The 18905-nt window shown below is 55.6% G+C and overlaps 6 protein-coding genes across 6 annotated transcripts; 4 read left to right on the top strand and 2 right to left on the bottom strand.

Moving 5' to 3' along the window:
* Positions 1-1288: 1288 nt before the first annotated feature.
* On the top strand, positions 1289-3449 carry IE81DRAFT_293761 (DEAD-domain-containing protein; the record flags this gene model as incomplete). Its single annotated transcript, XM_025512018.1, has 7 exons — positions 1289-1753; positions 1828-1899; positions 1977-2042; positions 2119-2398; positions 2471-2801; positions 2892-3159; positions 3240-3449. 7 exons carry the CDS (start codon positions 1289-1291, stop codon positions 3447-3449), a joined length of 1692 nt encoding a protein of 563 aa, XP_025367352.1.
* Positions 3450-3888: 439 nt separating this feature from the next.
* On the top strand, positions 3889-4457 carry IE81DRAFT_236100 (hypothetical protein). Its single transcript, XM_025511175.1, has one exon. It carries the CDS (start codon positions 4021-4023, stop codon positions 4372-4374), a length of 354 nt encoding a protein of 117 aa, XP_025367351.1. The 5' UTR covers positions 3889-4020; the 3' UTR covers positions 4375-4457.
* Positions 4214-5005, bottom strand: IE81DRAFT_325803 (hypothetical protein). Its single transcript, XM_025514629.1, has one exon. The coding sequence runs from the start codon at positions 4949-4951 to the stop codon at positions 4415-4417; it is 537 nt and encodes a 178-aa protein (XP_025367350.1). The 5' UTR covers positions 4952-5005; the 3' UTR covers positions 4214-4414.
* Positions 5006-7269: 2264 nt separating this feature from the next.
* IE81DRAFT_331802 (hypothetical protein) lies at positions 7270-8618 on the bottom strand (the record flags this gene model as incomplete). The annotated part of the gene is made up of 4 exons (XM_025515271.1): positions 7270-7338; positions 7375-7770; positions 7801-8293; positions 8368-8618. 4 exons carry the CDS (start codon positions 8616-8618, stop codon positions 7270-7272), a joined length of 1209 nt encoding a protein of 402 aa, XP_025367349.1.
* A 484-nt stretch (positions 8619-9102) lies between these two features.
* On the top strand, positions 9103-13853 carry IE81DRAFT_325800 (ARM repeat-containing protein). Its single transcript, XM_025514628.1, has 9 exons — positions 9103-9635; positions 9707-9982; positions 10046-10315; positions 10387-10514; positions 10592-11354; positions 11421-11486; positions 11569-13131; positions 13207-13348; positions 13426-13853. The coding sequence occupies exons 1-9, from the start codon at positions 9249-9251 to the stop codon at positions 13482-13484; spliced, it is 3654 nt and encodes a 1217-aa protein (XP_025367348.1). The 5' UTR covers positions 9103-9248; the 3' UTR covers positions 13485-13853.
* Positions 13854-16169: 2316 nt separating this feature from the next.
* IE81DRAFT_349465 (hypothetical protein) lies at positions 16170-17923 on the top strand (the record flags this gene model as incomplete). The annotated part of the gene is made up of 7 exons (XM_025516391.1): positions 16170-16201; positions 16291-16378; positions 16897-16980; positions 17052-17081; positions 17156-17299; positions 17372-17822; positions 17889-17923. The coding sequence occupies 7 exons, from the start codon at positions 16170-16172 to the stop codon at positions 17921-17923; spliced, it is 864 nt and encodes a 287-aa protein (XP_025367347.1).
* Between the last annotated feature and the right edge of the window lie 982 nt (positions 17924-18905).

The following is an 18905-nucleotide window of genomic DNA, read 5'->3' as shown; positions in this document are numbered from 1 at the left end:
GCCGAGAAAGCATGCGGGCCCCGAGCACGTACGCCTCGAGTCCTTATCGGCTATGCGAGGCTCGGCGTTGCTCAAGACGAGTGCTGCGATCCAGCTTGATTGCTCAGCTCGATCTGCTGGCTTATCAGCGAGTCACGTCTCGCATTCACATTCAAGTTGGCGTGGAGTCACGACTCGTGACTTTGTTTGGCTGCTGCACGCGCTGGTCCCAATCAAATGCCTCGTCAGCGAGTCATAAAGTCGTCCATTTCCTCACTCGCGACTGTATTTTGAATGTAGACAATTCACGATTATGGATTCATTAGTATCCTGATCCTAATTCCTGCATGGTAAACGAGATTCGCGATTTGATCAGGTTGTTGCGCGCCGCTAAGGTCTTGTCAATCAAGAATCAGAATCAGAATCGAGGGCGCGACTCGCCGCGCGCTCATCGGTGGAACCAAAGCACCATGCAGAATCGTACCATTTCAGCCAAGACGCAGTCAGAGTACAGGCAATGGCGCCTTGGTGTGCACACGTTCGCACCTGTTCAGCAATAGACGACCGCGTGCTCAGCTCGGGCTAGTTGTCGGTTAGAGCAAGGAGGTGCACAAGGGGCTGATCACGACATTTGTGCATATAGACAGACATGTCTGGATGCAGCCAGTAGCAGCAAATGTTGAACGTTGACTTCTTCGCGGGCGGAGCTGTTCGCTCGCGGATAAGCCTCGCGAACGACGGCACGCCTGCATAGACGCGTGCTTACCGTAAAAATTCGCGACGCGTCGCCCGCGTTGATCGTCAGGCACGGACGTGGGGATCTGAAACCTGAGCACTGCGTAAATGAGCGGGATGCATATGCTCAGTCAAAGCTAGGAAATGTTCTCGACTTGAGTCCTTTCGCATTCAAGATTGCTCTTGCGACACGTGATCAAAAATTTCAGAAGTTCTAAAAAGGGCTGGCTTTCGACCAGCTTGCAACAACTGCTACTCAAGACTGCTACTACTACTCCTACCTCATAGACTTTTCCCATCAAAGTGCGCGTCACCTTCACACTTCCCGTGCATCACGATTAATCACGCTCGCATGGACGGTACATCTACTCACAAGCCTACTTAGCCATCTTGCAGAGCTCACAAGGTTGACCTGTCATCGCGACCCTACGCAATCCCAACGCACCTTCCTATGGTCTTTCACCTCCGTGCTGCGACAACAACTGCTCGCCGCCTCTTTTCTCCATTGCCTGCCATCGAAAGTCTCACACGCAGCCGCACTATCCTCAAGAATCACTTTGCCACGCTCCCGGTCATGTCCGGCACAGAAACAAGAGGCAGGGGCCGCAGAGGGCGCGGAGGAGGGGGCGCAGGAAACAGACAACCGAACGGACATCAGCGGTCCGCATCAAATGGCGCAGAGTTCAAGCTGGAGAGAGCGCACGACTTCTCCACACAAGCAGCGCCGCGCGCACCTTTGCCGGGCTCATCGATGGCCTCTCATCTCGCCACGTCTTCCTTCGCATCCCTCTCTGACCGCGTCGATGGGCGAATCCTCTCTTCCATCCCTTTCGAGAGCATGTCGGACGTGCAGAGCGCTTCTCTCGACCCTGCTCTCTCTGGAAAAGACGTTTTGGTGCAGGCAAAAACAGGCACGGGAAAGACTATCGCATATCTTCTGCCCAGCTTGCAGAGACTTTTGAGCGGGCCACCAAGCAACGGGCAACACGTCAGGTTGTTAGTGCTCAGTCCTACCAGAGAATTGGCGCTGCAGATTCAGGTCAGTGGTGTCGCGTGCGGACTGGCCCCAGACATTGCAGAACCCAAGCTGACAGACATGCGGTGCTCTGGCAGAGAGAGGCAGAAATGCTGCTACAGGGCTTACGAGGAGTGCTGGGCTCGCAATGCGTCATCGGAGGCTCGAATGTGAGTACAGCGTCCAAGTCGCAGCTTAGAGGCACGATTGTGGGCTAGCTGACATCCTCGACCGGCTTCGATGGAAGATCAATACCGAGCGCCAGCTGCTACAGCGTCAACGCAAGGACATTTTGATAGCGACACCAGGAAGAGTGAGTTGCTGCAGTGAACGTGCTGGTCCTACATCATCGTCGTAAGCTGACATCATGTTTCGAACTGTCGACGCAGTTGATGGATCATCTGCAAACATCCAATTTGGCATCTTCCGTCTCCAGGCTGCAGATTCTCGTGGCAGACGAAGCTGATCGCATGTTCGACATGGGCTTCCGACCAGTGCTGGAACAGATCCAAACCTTCTTGCCCACCAGGTCCCAGGGCAGGCAAACGCTACTCTTCAGTGCCACGGTCCCCAAGGGCCTGAAAGAGACAGCCAGATTAGCTCAAGATGCCGCATTTGTCAATTGCCTCAGCGAAGAAGAGGCCAACGTGCACAAGCACATCAAGCAGCGTGAGTGCGCGCTGTTTTTAGAGATCGAAGCTCAGCGCGAATCTGACATCAGGTGCGCTCCGTCGCTCTTAGAGTACGTCCTTGCACCTTTGGCAGACCAGCTGGCCATGGCTTTGCACTACGTACTGCAAGATATCAAAATCAACGGACCGGAAAGCAAGCCAATTCTCTTTTTCCAAACCGCCCGCTCCGCTTCCTTGGCCCACGATGTCTTCGAGACTCGGCCTTACAAGGAGGCTATCGCGCAAGCAGGAGGCAAAAACTTCGAGGTCTGCGCTATTCACAGCAGAATGTCACAAGGCGCTCGCGTCAGAAACACCAACAATTTTGCCGCTGGCAAAAGCGGGGTGCTGCTCAGCTCCGACGTTGCTGCTAGAGGCGTGGACTTCCCCGGCGTAAGCTTGTGAGTGTTTGTTCTGGATTCTGGAAGGAGATGCTAGACCTTACAGACTGACTGACAATGGTATCATGCCTTTGAGCGCACGCACGGCAGGGTGCTTCAATTGGGTGCGCCCAGCGAAGTGGACCAATACATCCACAGAGTAGGCAGGACCGGCAGAGCAGGCGCCGGAGGAAGCGGAATGCTGGTGCTCAATGACTTTGAGGGAAAGTTTGTACAGAAGGCAGCTTTCAAGGAGTTGCCCGTCACAAAGATCGACAGAGATGCTGCATTCGAAGATGCGCTCGGCTATGCAAGACAGGTCTATAATGCTGCTATCGGCCAGGTTGGGGACGACGAAAAGGCCGCGACGTACAGAGCTGTAAGTTCTTATCCGGTGACATGATCGCGCAAAGATCAAGACGCTGACCAGGCTCGCCCGTTTGCTTTTCGTTCTGTCAGCTCATGGGCTATCTCAACGGAGAAAAGAAGTGGATTGGATGGGACTCCAAGGAATTGGTTGTTCGCATGAACGAATACGCCATCCAAGGCTTGAGATTTGCCGAGGGCAGTGGAAGCCTGCCGGGCATCACTCCTAAAGCTGTGGGCATGATGAGCCTGAAGGTGAGTGACGTCGTCTGGGCTCGTGCTGTTCTCGCGTCCACAATCTAAAATTGCTCGACGCTGCATTACCTGCCCGGCTACGCGTCACCCACAGCCATTCTCTCATATGCTCAACATCCAGAGGGACGACAAGCAGCAACAAGGAGGAGGAGCGGGAGGCAGCCGTGGTGGGGGTGCTGGACGTGGGGGTAGAGGAGGAGCGCATGGAGGCTCCGGACGAAATCAGGGCGCCAATGGGCTTCCGAGCAGCGATTCCAATTCAGGACGCGGCTCGGGCGCTCAGCGAGGAATCGGTGGAGGAGGGCCACGCAGAGGAGGCGGTGGTGGCCGAGGACGCGGTCCCAAGCCGTACTGAACATTGGCATCTGCTGGGCCGCCTAGAGCTGTTCGGATCGAAGTTAGACAAAGCGACTGCAACCAAAATCATCGAGCGCACAGGCACAAGGACGTGATTATAGACAAGCGCATAGTACATTTACAGAAACGTGTTCACTTGCTTTGACGGCCAGTCACTACTTGACGTCAAGTGCATCACAATTCGAGATTCATTCAAATGGCAAGCGTGGATTAGGGTGTGGAGTGATAGGTAGGGTCCGTATTCAGGTGCGTGGCGTCTTGGATGCGATGCGCTAGCATCAAGCAGGGACTTCTTCTAGCTGTTGTAAATGTTTCCGAGCTGGGTCCTGCTTCCGTCTGGGTTGAGGAGGTCCTTGGGGTCCGCACCGTTGGGGTTGTAGCGAGTCAGAGTAGCATACCTCTCGACGTTGCCGTTGCCCTCGAGGTAGCCAATGACGGCGTTGAAAAAGTCAGGACCGGCTTGGTTGGCATTCTGGTCCTGGCCGAACTCGTCGATCCAGACTGGGTGGTACTTGGAGGTGAAGCCGTCGACTTGTTGACGGATGATGCCGTCGTTGGGACCGTAAGGGTGGAAGCTGTGGGAAGGCAAGGCGAGCCGAAAGGTGAGTGCGGATGATTGCAAGCGAGATGGGGAAACCCGATGATGGTCTTTTGACTCACCCGTAAGCGTCGAAGGTGCAGCCCTGGCAAGCAGCGACGAAGGCGTCGAGCCATGCTTCACCGAGGTTGTCTCCCTGAGCAGCGGAGACCGAGGGTGCGACGAGCTTCTTGCCTTGGTTTTTCAAGGGCTGGATGTACTGTTGCCAGAGACGTGCAGCATCCTGAGGAGAGATGGCAGATCCACCGACGGATTCGGGCTGGTCAGGCTCGTTGAAGCCCATGACGTAAGAGCCCTGGTTGGCGCAGCGAGAGGCGAGCTGGGTGATGGGAGAAGAGTCTTGAGCTCCGGTTCCTCGCTTGCCTTGCATGCAGATGAACTCCTTGCCAGCAAAGCTAGAGCCATCGGGGGGAGGCAGGTAGGTCTCGTAGTCGTACAGCCAAGCGACGGCTCCGCCAAACGCGGTGCTGGGCGCCACATTGGAGAAGTAGGGCCAGGCGACTCCTCGCTTGGCGCTGGCATCGACGACAGCGGGAGCGGATGCGGCCAGAACGGCGGCGGAGACGAGAGCGACAGTGCTGGTCTTAGAGAACATGATGGGCAAGGATTTTTGGCGGGGATGAAATGGAAGGTCAGAAAAGTGTGTGATTGCTGGGACAGCAGAATGTCATAGCGATGGAGAGGCTCACTATTTGTACTTTGCATCCTCGAGCGCATGCTCCTGCTGCTATTCAGGCGAATTGTGACCACGTACCCGTCGTGCCGAGATTGCTGAGTCCGCTTCAAGACACATGCCAATCACACATGTGGAGTCAGCTAGAGCGCTGAACCGGGTTCAGCTGGTGCAGACAAGTGATTCTGCGTGTCACAGCAGTCACGACTGCTGCCCTTCGCAATCGCTCAGCTGGGCCAGCCCCAAGTATTTGGTCAAGACTAGCTGTGCATTGCTGGGGCTGATGCATGGCGCTCGGGCAGTGGTGAGTCAAGAGCTGACGAAGACAAACAAGAGCGTGAGTGTTGGGTTGCATACCACATCTCACCTACGCTGCTGCTGGCTGCCGTGGCTGACTTGGGCGTCAGATGAGTACACTAGCCTACACCTGCCGAAGATGCTCTGGGCTACCGACGTGGTTTTTGCATGGACCTCCATACTCATCGAGCGCACTTACGCTCTATGATACGTTAATGGTCGGCTGCTTAGATGCGAAGTGGTATGCCGAAATGCTGCTAGGACGGTTTGACCGAAGGCGGGCGGCTTAGAGAAATGATTGGGTTTTCGCGTCATTCGCAGCCTCAGCTTTGATGCATCGGCCAGCGATTGCGTATGGAACGTGATTGCAGGGAGCATGCAGCAGGACTCTCGCTGCATGGCGTCATGGCGTCCGCGGAGCCGGGCAAAGCTGAAGTATATGAGAGCAAGCCACGACTCATGATCGACTGCTTCGTTTCACCTCCAATTTGTTTATGCATCTTCTCAGCCCAGAGGAAGGTTTGATCGAAGCCAGCAAATAAGTTATCATGATCATCAATATGGAAGTGGAGTAGTCGCGGGTCGAACTCACCCTTCAAGCAGTGTGACTGCTCAAGTACTTACTACAGGCTAAGTGTCCGACTCGGCAAGGCTGCCGAAAGGCGTAGGTCGACCCGCTGTGTTATGCAGGTACCGCCAAAGCACATCCGGCGAAGCTCAAACGCGCCCACGCATCACACAGCCGCACCAAAACTCACAACATGTGCCTTGCGGAAAGAAGCTCAAGTCCCTCGAATAACTCACATGCACGATTGCTGGCTGCCATCAACGAAGCTTCAAGCAGCTACAACTGTCACGGTGCGAAGCTGCGATGGTCAGCATCGTGCTTAGGCCACACACTGAAGAGGTTAAGCTCGAGGGAGAAGTTTGAGCACATCGGCTTGTTCGCCGCGGCTCCGCTTCACAACAGCAGTGGCGGGCAAAGCTGGAGCAGGATCCGGCGGTTCGCTGCATGCAGCAACGGCGCGGGTGCAGCGCCCACGGGATACAGTATGCGGTGAAGCCTCTGCAGAGTCGCGCTGCATGATAACCCTTGTTCGGAGTCGTATATGCATGCCGAAAGAGTCAGACGCCTAATGTTGCGCCCACGCTAAAATCTTGAACGCCCTCGATGATGATCGAGCGAATCGTGAATCTTGAATCTAATTCTCTGTTCACATACCTCATTGACGCATCAAGCACAAAAGCTGCTAATGCGCGGGTCAAGATCTTCGATCTCGGTTCAGGTGCACGTCCAGGCTCAGATTCATCAATTCGAGACTCGCCTTGCTGAGTTGGCTCAGATCCACGCAGTGGAGGTGCACGTGCTGCTCAAGGGCTCAAGCACGTTGTTCGAGACGTGAGGAGCTCGTGATGATGATGTTATTACATGTTGCTGCCGGCTCGCCCACGAGTCGTGATTGTTGCAGGTCTTTGCGTAGCCAGAGCCGATGGTCACTATGTATAGTAGTACTCGTGTGGTCAAGCATCTAGACGAGCTGAAGCCATGGAGCGAAGCGCTCTTGGCGGCATCGACGCTGGCCGATTGTTGCTCATCACATGTCTCCGTCTGATTCACGAGCGCACGAGGTCGTATGGAACATTTCCGCCGGGGTGTGCTCAGTGATGACGCTTGGATAAGGCTCAGTGACAGTGACGATGCGCTCAGTCGACGTTGTCGGCGATGCCTTCCAAAGACTCACCGCGTGGCATGGCCCAAATCGTTGAGGCATTCGAATCGTAAGCCTGCCCATCAGCGCTTCGTGCTCCAGATTCACGCCTAAGCAGTCTTTGTTTGCGTGAGGGGGTGTGCTGTATTGCATTGCGAGCAAAGGTGATGAATTGCATTCTGCTCCCCTCGCTACCGTTCATTTTCACTCTGCTCAACCTGTGCCTGCATAGCCTCATGAAGCTGCAATGCGTAGAGTGCCGCCAGCTGATCCAAGATTGTGCTTGGGCCCGTCAGCGCCTACCTGCGTGGTCATACGTAGCGGGGTACATCGACTCACCTTGATGCCTCCTCTCACCCTAGACAGATCAGGTGCGCCCCAAGCTTCCTCCAGCAGCTCTCGAGATTCATCCGCTGCAGCGCCTGCGACCTTGTTCCTAGCAGGTGCAAGAGCCGCACCAGCTGCAGCGTCCCTTCCGCTCGCTCCCACTTCACTTCCCGGCGGGTCCGATAGGAGCCTTGCTGACCATATCACAGGCTTCTTTGGATCTGCTTCCGAGGGCGAGGCAATGACGCAAAGGCGGAGGTGGGGTGGGAGCGCAATCTCTTCGTGCAAGTTCGGGTCCAGCAGATGGAGGCCACGAGGGAGCTGTGTCAGCGGGCAAGGGTTGGAAAATAGGGTATCAGCACCATTTAGCTTCGACGAGCTCTTTGCAGCACCATTCGGTTGAGGAAGCTGCTGATGTGTCAATTCGTGATCACTCACCAGTGCCAGGGTCACGGCCACGCCCATATGAGGTGCTCCCGCCAGGATCATGTCCGTTCCTTCTACAAGCTCAAAATCCTTTGCACCAGAGGGTCCGCCCGTGCCCTTGTCCGCCCCGCTCACGAAACCTTTGAGTCCAGAGAGGCCAGCTTTGCCCAAGCCTTCACCTTCTCGAGCTTGATCCGCCAAGCTTCTCGCAAGGTTTTGACGTTCACCACTACTTGGCACGCCCTTGCCTGCGACCCGGCTTGACCCTGCGCCTATTCGCCTAGTCTGTGGCAATCTGACGTCATTGACTGCTGCCCATGCTGCGGCCAGCAGGCAGTCCAATGCGTTCCCGCCATCCGCAGATAGCAACCGCGCGTCCAGGGTCAGGTACCACTGAGGCCCTAGGCCGGGTGTGGTGAGATACGGCGCAGCCGGCAGTGCGGAGGCTAGAAGCGTCTCAAAGGTGGAAGCCAGCTGAGGGTAGATTGTTGCGACGCTGGAAGATCTGCGTGCAATCCCATCAATGTTAGGTTCCGCGTTGCGCGTTTCAGTAACTTTCTCGCTAAAGTGACCACTCACATATCGCAGGCGACCTCCCACCCACCTTCGCCCTCTTCCCTGACCTCTGCTCCGATGACCACAGAAGCTCTTGTGCCATCTCTTGCCACTTCAGCACTACCAGCAGCGTTGGGGTTGAGACCACAGCTGATTTCTAAAGGTCGTGCCGAGTCCAGAGGTCGAGCATTGGGTCTGGAAGAGGAAGGGCCAGATTGCGCAGATGAGACGAGCGATGCGAGCAGCAGAGATTGCTCTGAGCGCGAGGTGGCCATGATGCTCGATGCGAATGCGATGCAGCCGTGCGCGTCAGCCTGTGATGGTCGAGGTGGTGTCGATTCCTCAACTTTCAACTTTGACACTTTCGTGCCGCTTCGGCCCTGTAGACCCTTTGAATGCGGCGCACCCGGCAAGGAAGGTGGGCTTGCTGCTGTTGTATTGCTGTAACCTACAGGCTGACAGTTTATGACAGCTTTGTCTCGATGATTAGCGTAGGAAGTGGGTCTCGCTGGTGAAGCGTGAGTCTTGAGTGCGTGCTGTAGTCAAGAGTTCAAGATCCTGGATTGAGGATTCGAATGAGTCGAGAGTCGTGAGTGCAGAGCCTGCATGCTTTCTTGGTATTTATTCGTGCTCCGTTTTTTCTTCGCAGAGCGTGGAGGCCCGCGCGCGCGGACATGCATCACCAAGCGGCAGCATGCAGCAGAACTTAAGCTGGTCACGCCTGCTGTCCGCCGTGGACCAACCAACCTCAGCCCACGCATGCTGCAGTGATCGTGAGTCTCCTCTTTCAGTCCATCATCGCTGCTCGTTGCCCTCAGCTTCCGCGCATGAGCCGATAGCTGCTCGAACAGTCAAATGGACTGCCCTACTCTCTAGCAAGAGCCTTCGCTGGGCCTCTTCCAAGAATGGTCGCTGAGCCAGAGGCGGGCGTCTCGGGGTCCACCCCAACTCCGGCTCCGACCACTGCAGCAGCCGCAGGCAGAGCTCCCGTTGCGACGTCTGCCATCAAGCAAGAACGCGACAGAAGGCGACATCAGCTGCGTGCGGTGAATGCTTCGCTATGGGGAGCGCCAGGCCGTCAAGAGGCTCCAAACCTGGACTCCAACTTGAAGAAGAACACCGCCTTCATCAAGCGACTCAGAGCTCCTGGACTGGTAGCTGATGCGAAGGATGGACTGCTTAAAGACCTCACCAGCCTCAAGGTGGAGAAGTACGTCGAAGAGATCGTGCAGGCTATTCCAGAGGGGCTGAGTAGAAGCAGCAAGGAGAAGGATGTGGCTGCGGCTAGCGAGGTGAGTTGTATTCCAGCAGGATACGCATCAGGTAGGGTAGCTGCGCTGACAGCTTTGAGCGCACTGGGCAGATCGTGTCAGCTCTTCACACTCGCTTCGCCCCAGATGCTTTCGCGCTGCCCCTATCAGCATTACTTGCTTCACAGCTTGCTCTCCCGAACAAGACGGCTTTAGCCGCTCAGCTACCCGATGCGCGAGAGCGCGAGGAGAGCTCTCGTCTTGCGCGTCAAAAGGTCCTTCTGCGCGCCGCCGCCGAGCTGTCGCTGGTGCAAGTCTTGCGAGGTAGCTCGAGCACGGATGCAAGCGACGCTGGGATGGCTTGGCTGTTTGGTATTGTCAAAGAGCTAGTGCGTGCATGAGCGGGACTGGATAGAGAGCGCCGGCTGGCTCTCACACCCCTGCATCCTCAGCTCTCCACAGACAGAGAGCATGCCAATGTGCCGCTCGCCATCTCGCTCCTGAAGGGAATAGGATCGACCTTGGTTGGAATGGCCGCATCGAGCAGCTCTGGCACAGTCCCAGGTACAGCAGAGCCTTTCGCAGCATCAGGCGGTACAGACGCGGAATCGAGCGCAGAGACGGAGACGCAGCTGCTAAGCTCGGAGTGGCGAGAGCGCTTCCGCAAGTTGTTCGAAACCTATTTTGCCACGCTTGTCAAGCACATAGCCAAGGATCACGGCGTAAGCGTTGCTGCACTCCGGATTTGCAGACGTTCTCCGCTGACGCTTCACGCACGCTCATGTTCTTGCAGCGCTTGCAAGAGCAAGACAAACGCAATCATGAGGCGTACATTCGGTCCGGAGAGATCTTCGAGGATCGGCAACAGAGCTACGAGCGCATGACCAAGTCATTCGAGAAGCTCTATGAGCTGGGCAAGAGGTTCGTCATTATCTGTGTAGTCGATACTGCTTTCCAAACTCGCACACTGACTGCGGCCTCACTGTACCTTTTCGCAGTCTGTCTGACTTGCTGGATGTTCCAATTCCTGCATTATCAGACTCTTCCACTGGTACAGGCATCGGGTTAGCCATCAACATCGATGCTCGCACAGCGCTCGGAGATCAAAGCGAGGACACAGATGCCACTGGAAAGAGCCCGTGGGAAGACGAAGACTCTCGTCGTTTCTACGAAGAAACGATTGATCTACTCGAGATGGTGCCCGTGAGCTTGTTAGGAAAGCCTGCTGGTAGGACTTCGCAGTGGACCGACGCCACAGAAGACAAGGCTGAGGGTCAGGGTCACGACAAGGCCGTCGCAGAAATCAAAGAAGACAAGGCAGCTGGCGCGGGCGAAGACCCTGCTATGTCCAAGCAGCGCAGCCCGGCAACCAGCCCAGTTGTAGAAGCGTCAGATGCAGCGGCCTCGCCTGTGCTCAGCTCATCAGCTCTATCGGATGCAATAGCCCCCATCGAAACTGATAATGCGGACCGGCCAATCAATTCCAAGGATCAACAAGCGCCCGAAGAAGCACTCTCCTCTGGACCTGCTGCCCAGCTCGCGGCCATCTTGGCCAGGTTGCCAGAGATGACTAATAGAACGATGATCGATTCGGCCGCGGTCGAGTTTGCATTCGTCAATTCGAAGGGAGCCAGGAAGCGACTTATCAAGCAGCTCTGCACCATACCGAAGAATCGACACGACCTCATTCCTTACTACTCCAGGCTCATCGCTACACTCAATCCATATATGTCGGATGTAGCAGAGGGTGTTCTTGCGGTGGTGAGTTGCTGCGTCGGGCATCAGCTTAATATCGCATCCCAACCTCACGATCGATTTCCGTGACAGCTCAATGATGAATTTAGATACTGCCAGAAGAAACGCAGCGTCGATCTGCGAGACTTGCGAGCCAAGGTCAGTATTCCTGCGCCGTAAGCCACCGGTCAGACTTTTCGGCAACGTTTCTTCAGGCTCACTGCTTCTACCCAATTCGCAGAACATGACCTACATTGGGGAACTCACCAAGTTCAAGATCGCACCCATCCACACTATCTTTTATTGCCTCCGAGTCTGTCTTGAGGACTTTTCGGGGTACAACATTCAAAACATCGCCACCTTTCTGGAGACTTGCGGCCGCTTTCTACTGCGCACACCTCAGACTTCACAAAGAATGCAAGGCATGATGGAGCTTTTGCGGCGCAAGCGTGCTGCCACAAATCTCAACCACCAGCAGGTCATGCTCCTGGATAACGCATACTTTCAAAGCAACCCACCAGACAGGAGTGCTGTCGTGCAAAAGGAGCGCGCGCCCATGGAGCTCTTCGTACGACACCTCATATACGACGTGCTCACCAAAAAGACCCTAGACAAGGTATTGAAGCTTCTGCGAAAGCTGCACTGGGAGAATGCGCAAGTCGTTCAGTGGATCCACGAGTGCTTCACTCGCGCTTGGCGCATCAAGTATTCGAACCTCCACCTGCTAGCCATACTGGTGCACGATCTTCAGCCCTACCATCCCGACTTTGCCGTTCATGTCGTGGACACGGTCTGTGAGCAGCTTCGTGCAGGAATGGAGACGAACATCTTCAAGCTCAATCAGCGCCGAGTCACCACCATCGCCTATCTGGGAGAGATGTACAACTATCGACTCGTCAGCTCCGACCTCATTTTCGACCACCTTTGGTCCATGACAACTTTTGGACATCCCGGCGGACATGCGCTCCCAGGACAGGTGTGCCGCATCGATGCCCCCGACGACTACTTCCGCATCCGCCTGATATGCGCACTTCTTGATACATGCGGTCACTGCTTCGATCGAGGCAGCCTCAAACGACGATTGGACGATTTCCTGGTATATTTCAACATATACGTTCTCAGCAAAGAGAGACCTCTACCGATGGACATCGACTTCATGCTTCAGGACACTCTGGAAGTTCTTCGACCAACATTTGCGCTCAAGACATCGTACGAGGAAGCTGTGCAGGCCGCCGATCAAATGTTTGCCGCACAGCAGCGCAATGCGCCAGCTCAAGCTCCGGATCAAAGTGTGGTAGATGCGACAACGCCGCAAGCTGGCGAAGCTGCCTTGCAGGCAGAAGCCGAAGAGATCGAAAGCTCAGATGATGAGGTCGACACCGCAAGTCCTCACTCTACCGCTGCTCGGCTCCACGACGAATCCGGGTCCGAGCATTCTTTAGCACATGCTGATGCAGACGAAACAATCGACGCGATCAAAGATGGTGCAACTGGTGAGGAAGAAGATGACGTTGGTCGAGGAGACTCTACCGAGGCGACGGCGGAGCAAGAGGCCGAAGAAGAGTTGGAAAGAGAGCTTGCAAAGATGATGGCGGAAGGCCCAGGTCTGTCAGCTACAGGCGCTCCGCGATCTGCACAACGAAACATGCTAGACGATTCCCTTCCCTTCCTCCGTCGTCCTCAGCAGCATACTGGCGGCTCGGGCAAGTCTGAGCAAGAGCAAGTGTCCGGTGGAGGCTTAGATGCAACGAACGGTACCCTCATGCGATTCTCACTCTTGTCTCGAAAGGGCAACAAGCAGCAGGTAGGCGTCGGCAGAGCATCGATTTGTCTCCGAGTTGCGCTGATGCCCGCATTGCCCACCTTACGTCAATTCTAGACTCGCAACCTCGACGTGCCTGCAGACTCTGCAATCGCCATCGCGACCCGAGCCAAGCAGCTTCAGGAGCAAGCAGAGAGGCAGCACCTCAAGCATCTGGTCTTGCGTTACGAAGTAATGCAGGATGCAGCGGAGAGAAAGGGTACGTGCATGACGTCTTGGCTACGCTCCCTTCCGCGATGGCTCACTAGTACCGTCATCGCTCTCATTGTTCGACAGCTCTTGCCGATGAGATGGGCAATCGTGGCATCAAGCTGACCTACGTGGACAAGGGATGACGCAGATTCAAGTCAGCTTTTCATCTTCTACCTTACTTCTCTTGGCCTGCCGAGAGCCGGACCGACTTGGTTCCCGTCGTGCTTGGCGCCTTCACACTTGGGTTGCAGCCCCTAATTGGTGGCACAGCGGGGCCGTCCCTGTAGTAGCCTCATGCCTATGCTGAGCAGTTTGCGACTGCTGCGCTTCATTCGACAGAGCTACGGCCCACCTCGCCACCTCACGCGCCCTGATGCTCAGCGGTCAAAGCAAGCAGTCATCATGTACCTCAGCAACACTCACACGGGCGGCAACAGCTCATAGCTAGCACTACAAAACCCAATTTCAATTTGTGACATTAAGAAGCAACGGACGCCAGAGTGCGGACGGCGGGTCTGTCAGCCGACCCCCTTGAGTTGACGACGACAGGGCTTTCGTTGGGCTGCGAAACGAAGGGCCGCCTCGATGACACATGTCATCCACAAGCCGACATCACCACGTGAATATTTAAGAATGCGGGCTTGAGCCAAGACTGTCTGGAGCGTCGAAAAAGAACGCAAGCTGGAGTCGTTGCGTGAGAAATGTTGGATTGGGAGGGACATCTCGGGGATACCCTCAGATACATCGCGCGCGCTGCGCGCCACGAGCCGCTCCATTCAGAAGCGGCGATAGCGCACTCCACCATTCAAGCCAAGCTGCCGTGACCCGGCGTCCAAGTCTCGCAAATTTGGAGTCTTGGCACCTTTGTCTGTTGACTCTGGACATCACTGCTCATCGCAGTCTCCTGTCTGCCCTTCGCAATGGTCACAGAGCGGAGTACAGCGGAGAAGCGTAGAGCATCCATTCAGTCTACTCGAATGGTACACGCATACCGTGCTCGTCGAACTTCCTGGATTGGCTCGTGCATGAAGACAGCCTCATCGAAGCTGACCAGCATAGCAGACCTCTCCAACGATATTCAGCGGGGCCTGGAAGGACGGTGCGCACGGCTTGCCGAATGATGTCTCGCTCATTGGGAGCGCCTGCGATGGTGCTTCAACGCTTTCCTAAGTTGGAAATATTTCGTCAACTCAAACCGGTGCCATTCAAATTCCAGACGTGAGTCTGTTTGAGAAGCCGTTGAGCAGGACACGGCGCTGGCACGAAGAGGCTCGCGCTAGGGTCGCGCGTCTCATACCTCTCTTGCGCTCACTCCCCAGGTCGACTAGCCTTTGAGTAGTCGGGCGTGGGGTGGTCAAAAGCGCGCTGTGCGCACCGGCTCGCAAGCCTGCAGCAGCGCTCGCAACAGACAATTGATCGGTGTTGAGCCCAGCCCAGCTCATGACCCTTGTCACGCACCATTTTTGATTGGAAGTCGATGTACATATCGTGCCAACGGATTCTCCCGCTGCTCGTGACTGACGCCCACGGCTTGCATTTCTCGCGCGCCTCGCTGAGCAGAGCGCGGGTCGCAAGTCACGAGCAGAAGGGCAGGTTGGTGAGTCGCTTTCAAGGAATTGTGTTTAGCAGTCACGAATATGCTGCCTGCCTTCCTTGCGAGGTGCATTGGTGCACGTTGGGGCCCGCTGGAGCGCTACGTGCAGGCGCGCACGCGCTGGACGACCCCAATCCAAGGGCGCGAGTTGACGCGCAAGTACGAGCCATAGTCGCAAGTTTGTGTGCGAGTGAAAAGTTATAAGAGCACCGATTTGTCACAAGTCCTTCACTGTCCCCTCCATCATCGTTCTCCCTGCCACTCTCCTTTCCACACCAAATCCTAACTTCCACGTTCGCTTTCGCTCTCGCTTCGCTCTCACTCTCATCCCATCTCCAACTCTCACTACCACTCCACCCTTCCGAAAAAGCCGCGTCCGACAACCCAATCAACCCACCACTCCGATCGCATTTAGCGCCTCCAAAGGCACGGCACGTTCCTTCTATCCTCTTCACTACAAGCATGTCGGTGAGTACTAGTCACGAGGTTTCATGGTCAGCCGAGACGACAGCCAGCCATAGTCCGGGGTCGGGGAAGATGAAGGCATGCCGCTCGTCATCGTGATCGCACCAAATATTGAACAGACCAGCCGCGGACGAGGACCTCTGTGACCCTGTCCGAACTTGGGCTATGCGTTGTTGCTGGCATCGCGGCTGTTGTGGTCTGGCTGGGCAAGGGCTAGTCGTGGGCTCAGCGTGATAGCGCGGCACGTAGTTCGGCCTTCCAGTACTGGTGTAGATCCCTTCCTGCACTGGTTTTGGATCACTGTCGGCCCAATCTTGTAGCGGGAGGACCCTTAGTGGTCTGAACCTCTCGATCGACGGTGACGGGCACAATAGATACTTCCGCGTCAACGTCAGATCCCGAGTAGCGAGTAGCATGGGTTACCCTCTCGGCCTGGCGGCGACTGAAGCCGCCTAGCATCTTCGTTCAGTTCAGCACAATTCTGCCAAGGTCGTTGGATGATCCGATGTTGGTCAGCAAATTCGCTGACCCCCTCAACGCTTCTCATTCTCGCATTCTTCATCACCTTCGGTAATCCCTACTCTTAACTTGCCTTTCGCTCATTGCTCCTGACGACACCACTTCTCATATGTCTCGGATACTCTTACTCGGTTGCCACCTCAACTCCACGTCTGGCTCTCTTCACTTTTTCAAATACTTCCCTTTTCGTATCCCTCCCTCCCGTCTCTGGTCATCGCGTTGTGGGTTGCTTGCAACTTCATTGGCAACCATGGTCCCATCGTACAGCAGGAGGTCAATGAGGTGAGTACCCACCGACCCCCTCATTCGACGCACCTCCGCAACCTGCTGACCAAGTGGACCCTCTTTTCGCGTCAGGCTGGCACGTCCAGCGCTCTCGTGCTCCACTCTGCTAAAGAGACGGCGGCTGAGGACTCGGCTCGCAATCAAGAGCAGATTTTGCCCGGAGACCAACCCATCGTGAGTCCGAGCCTAATAGGGTCCAACGACTCTGCTTTGCTCTTTGCTGACCCCAATCTTCCTTCCTTCCTTCCCTTTCTCATGTATCGGTCACTCTATCGTCTGATATCTGCTCATCTTGGTCAACGTCCTCTTCTGGTTGTCGTCGTCACCATCGCTTCCACGTCCCCGTCAACGCTGGATCCTTATCGCCATGGCTACCTCGTCGCCACCTCATGCTGCCCTTAACGCCGTCGAACCTTTGCCTTCTCTTCTCTGGACTCACGCTGACTATTGATCGGTGCCGGTGCTCCAAATGCGGTCGGCGCCACATCTTTCGCTTTCAATCGACCACGCCTCTGCCTGGTTCTGACATCGCCATCGCCCGGCCCGTCGCGCCGACGGTTTCCGCGTATGCCACATCGTGGACATGGCTCGTCTAGATCGGCGGACGCAAGCCTATCACTCAAGTAAGCACCTTCGTTGAGCCTCATACATTTGACGTCAGGGGACTCAACTTTTGTACCTGATTTCTCCAGGCTGAGCGGGACCTCGCAAAGCATGTGGCTGCGTTGGCCAAGAGCGATCCGAAATACGCCGCTTTCCTGCGAACTCTCTTGCCGGTACGTGTAGGCCCTTGCCACTCAGACAGAGTGCCAATCAGCGCTGACCATGTTACGACTCACCGAAGCAGGGTACGGCATCCTTTTGGACTTTCTACTCCGTGAGTCGCAATGCTTCTTGCCTCCATGCTTGAAATCTGGCCACAATCCCTTACCATGCTTGCTTGTCGCGCAGATGATGTCCAAGCCGAAAGAGACAGGCGGCCTTCGCAGCTTTGCAAAGCTTCCTCGTCGTGCTCTCAACGGAGCTATTGCCGCTCTCGGCCAAGGATACACCCGCATTTATCGCTCCCTGGGCAAATTGGAGCAGCACTACGAGGTGAGCTTGATTCAACGATCTCAGGACTACCTCAACGTGCCAGTTGCTGACAAGTAGCCCCTGATCATGCAGGACGTGACCAAGATGATTCGCGAACTTCCGGACGTCGCGTTCGCGATAGAAATGAGGAACATGGGCCAAGCTCTGGCCACGACGGCGGAGCAGCACAACAATATGTCGGAAGCGTTCTCTGAGCGCTGTCAACGCCTGGCTCGCAGGGTTGAACTCGTGGCTCAGGAGCAGCTCGACCTCCACGAGCTTGCTTCTGCTCGTCAGAAGCTTCAGGACATCGTCGACAATGTAGGCGACGAAGACGTCCTCATCGCCGCCGCTCAACGTGTCAAGGCGATACGAGGTCGCTATGAAGCAAATGTCGCGAGGCTTTACTTCACAGACCTCGTGGCACTTCTGCCTGCTCCGGCGACCCCCGACGTTGCGAGTGAAAGTAGCAAGGACAAGTCTGCTGCCGCCGTCGGCGGGCCTGCCTCGGATGGAAGCGCGAGCTTGGCTGGCGATAGCGACGGTGAGCACGGTTGTGATTCAGAGCGTGGGGGCCCCCGAGACTTACAACTCGTGCGCCGTTCTGCAGACTCGTCCGAACCTGCTTCGAAGCGCCGCGCTTGAGTGCACTGCACCAAGATCGAAACTTGGGTCTTTTCCTGCTACCCTCGTAACTCGCATGGGGATCCTGCTCGCCCATCCTGGGGAGACCGTAGAGAGATGTGCCCACATTTGCCCACTTTGCCCTCGTAGCCGTAGGAGGCTCACCACAGCTGCCATAGCTTCACATTAGATTTTATTGCAATATGTATCTGGCGCCTCGCCACTCTACCCAATACACCGTTTCACCGCCTGACAGAGCGGCTATCACACACGTGAATCACGCAGATGATGGCGTTCCGTTCACAATCTGCATGCCTTACAACAATTACATACACTAGACTTGTTTGCGAGACCGACAGACTCCGAAAGCGGACTATAAACCTAGAGCTGACTTGGGTGTCCTTCTAAGGCGAGATATAATGACATCTGTCTTGTTTCAAAAGGACATGGCCTTAAATGGTTCAAGTACTTTTGTTTGTCGAGCTGTTCGCGTCTGAAGCGAATGGATGACACAGACGAATGAGGCTGGTGGGAGCGCGCGTGCGCCCCCGGCGCCACTCCAACAGAGTGTGGGTCAAGTGATGGCCGGAAGCATGGCGCTGGTCTTGAAGCTCAATGCTCAAAATAAATCACGAATGAGTCGCAATAGATGAGTCAAGTGGTATAACGACGAGCGAGATCACGTCAATAGCAACCAGCGAACAATTCAGGCTCGTGAGTCTTCATTCACTCGATCGTGAAGCAATGAGAATTGTGAACGCGAATGTACTTTTTGTCGACTTGGTATCGTTTGCTTGCTGAAATTTATCGAGATCCTGTCCACTTTGATCTCGGCTTGGGGCTCGCCTTTCCTCCATTCAAGATTCATCATTCACGTTTCAAGAGTCGATCAACAAAGCCGCCGATGAGCAAAATTGAGCGTTCACCTTGCGATGTCATGGGCAGGAACGACGCCGGCGCTCGGCGGTGGCTCAGTGCTGAGCTTTTGGATCGTTTCTGAGGC

This window comes from Ceraceosorus guamensis, assembly GCF_003144195.1.
Source record: "Ceraceosorus guamensis strain MCA 4658 unplaced genomic scaffold IE81scaffold_76, whole genome shotgun sequence".
Lineage (NCBI taxonomy): Eukaryota > Fungi > Basidiomycota > Exobasidiomycetes > Ceraceosorales > Ceraceosoraceae > Ceraceosorus > Ceraceosorus guamensis.
This window is presented reverse-complemented; position numbering and strand designations above follow the sequence as displayed.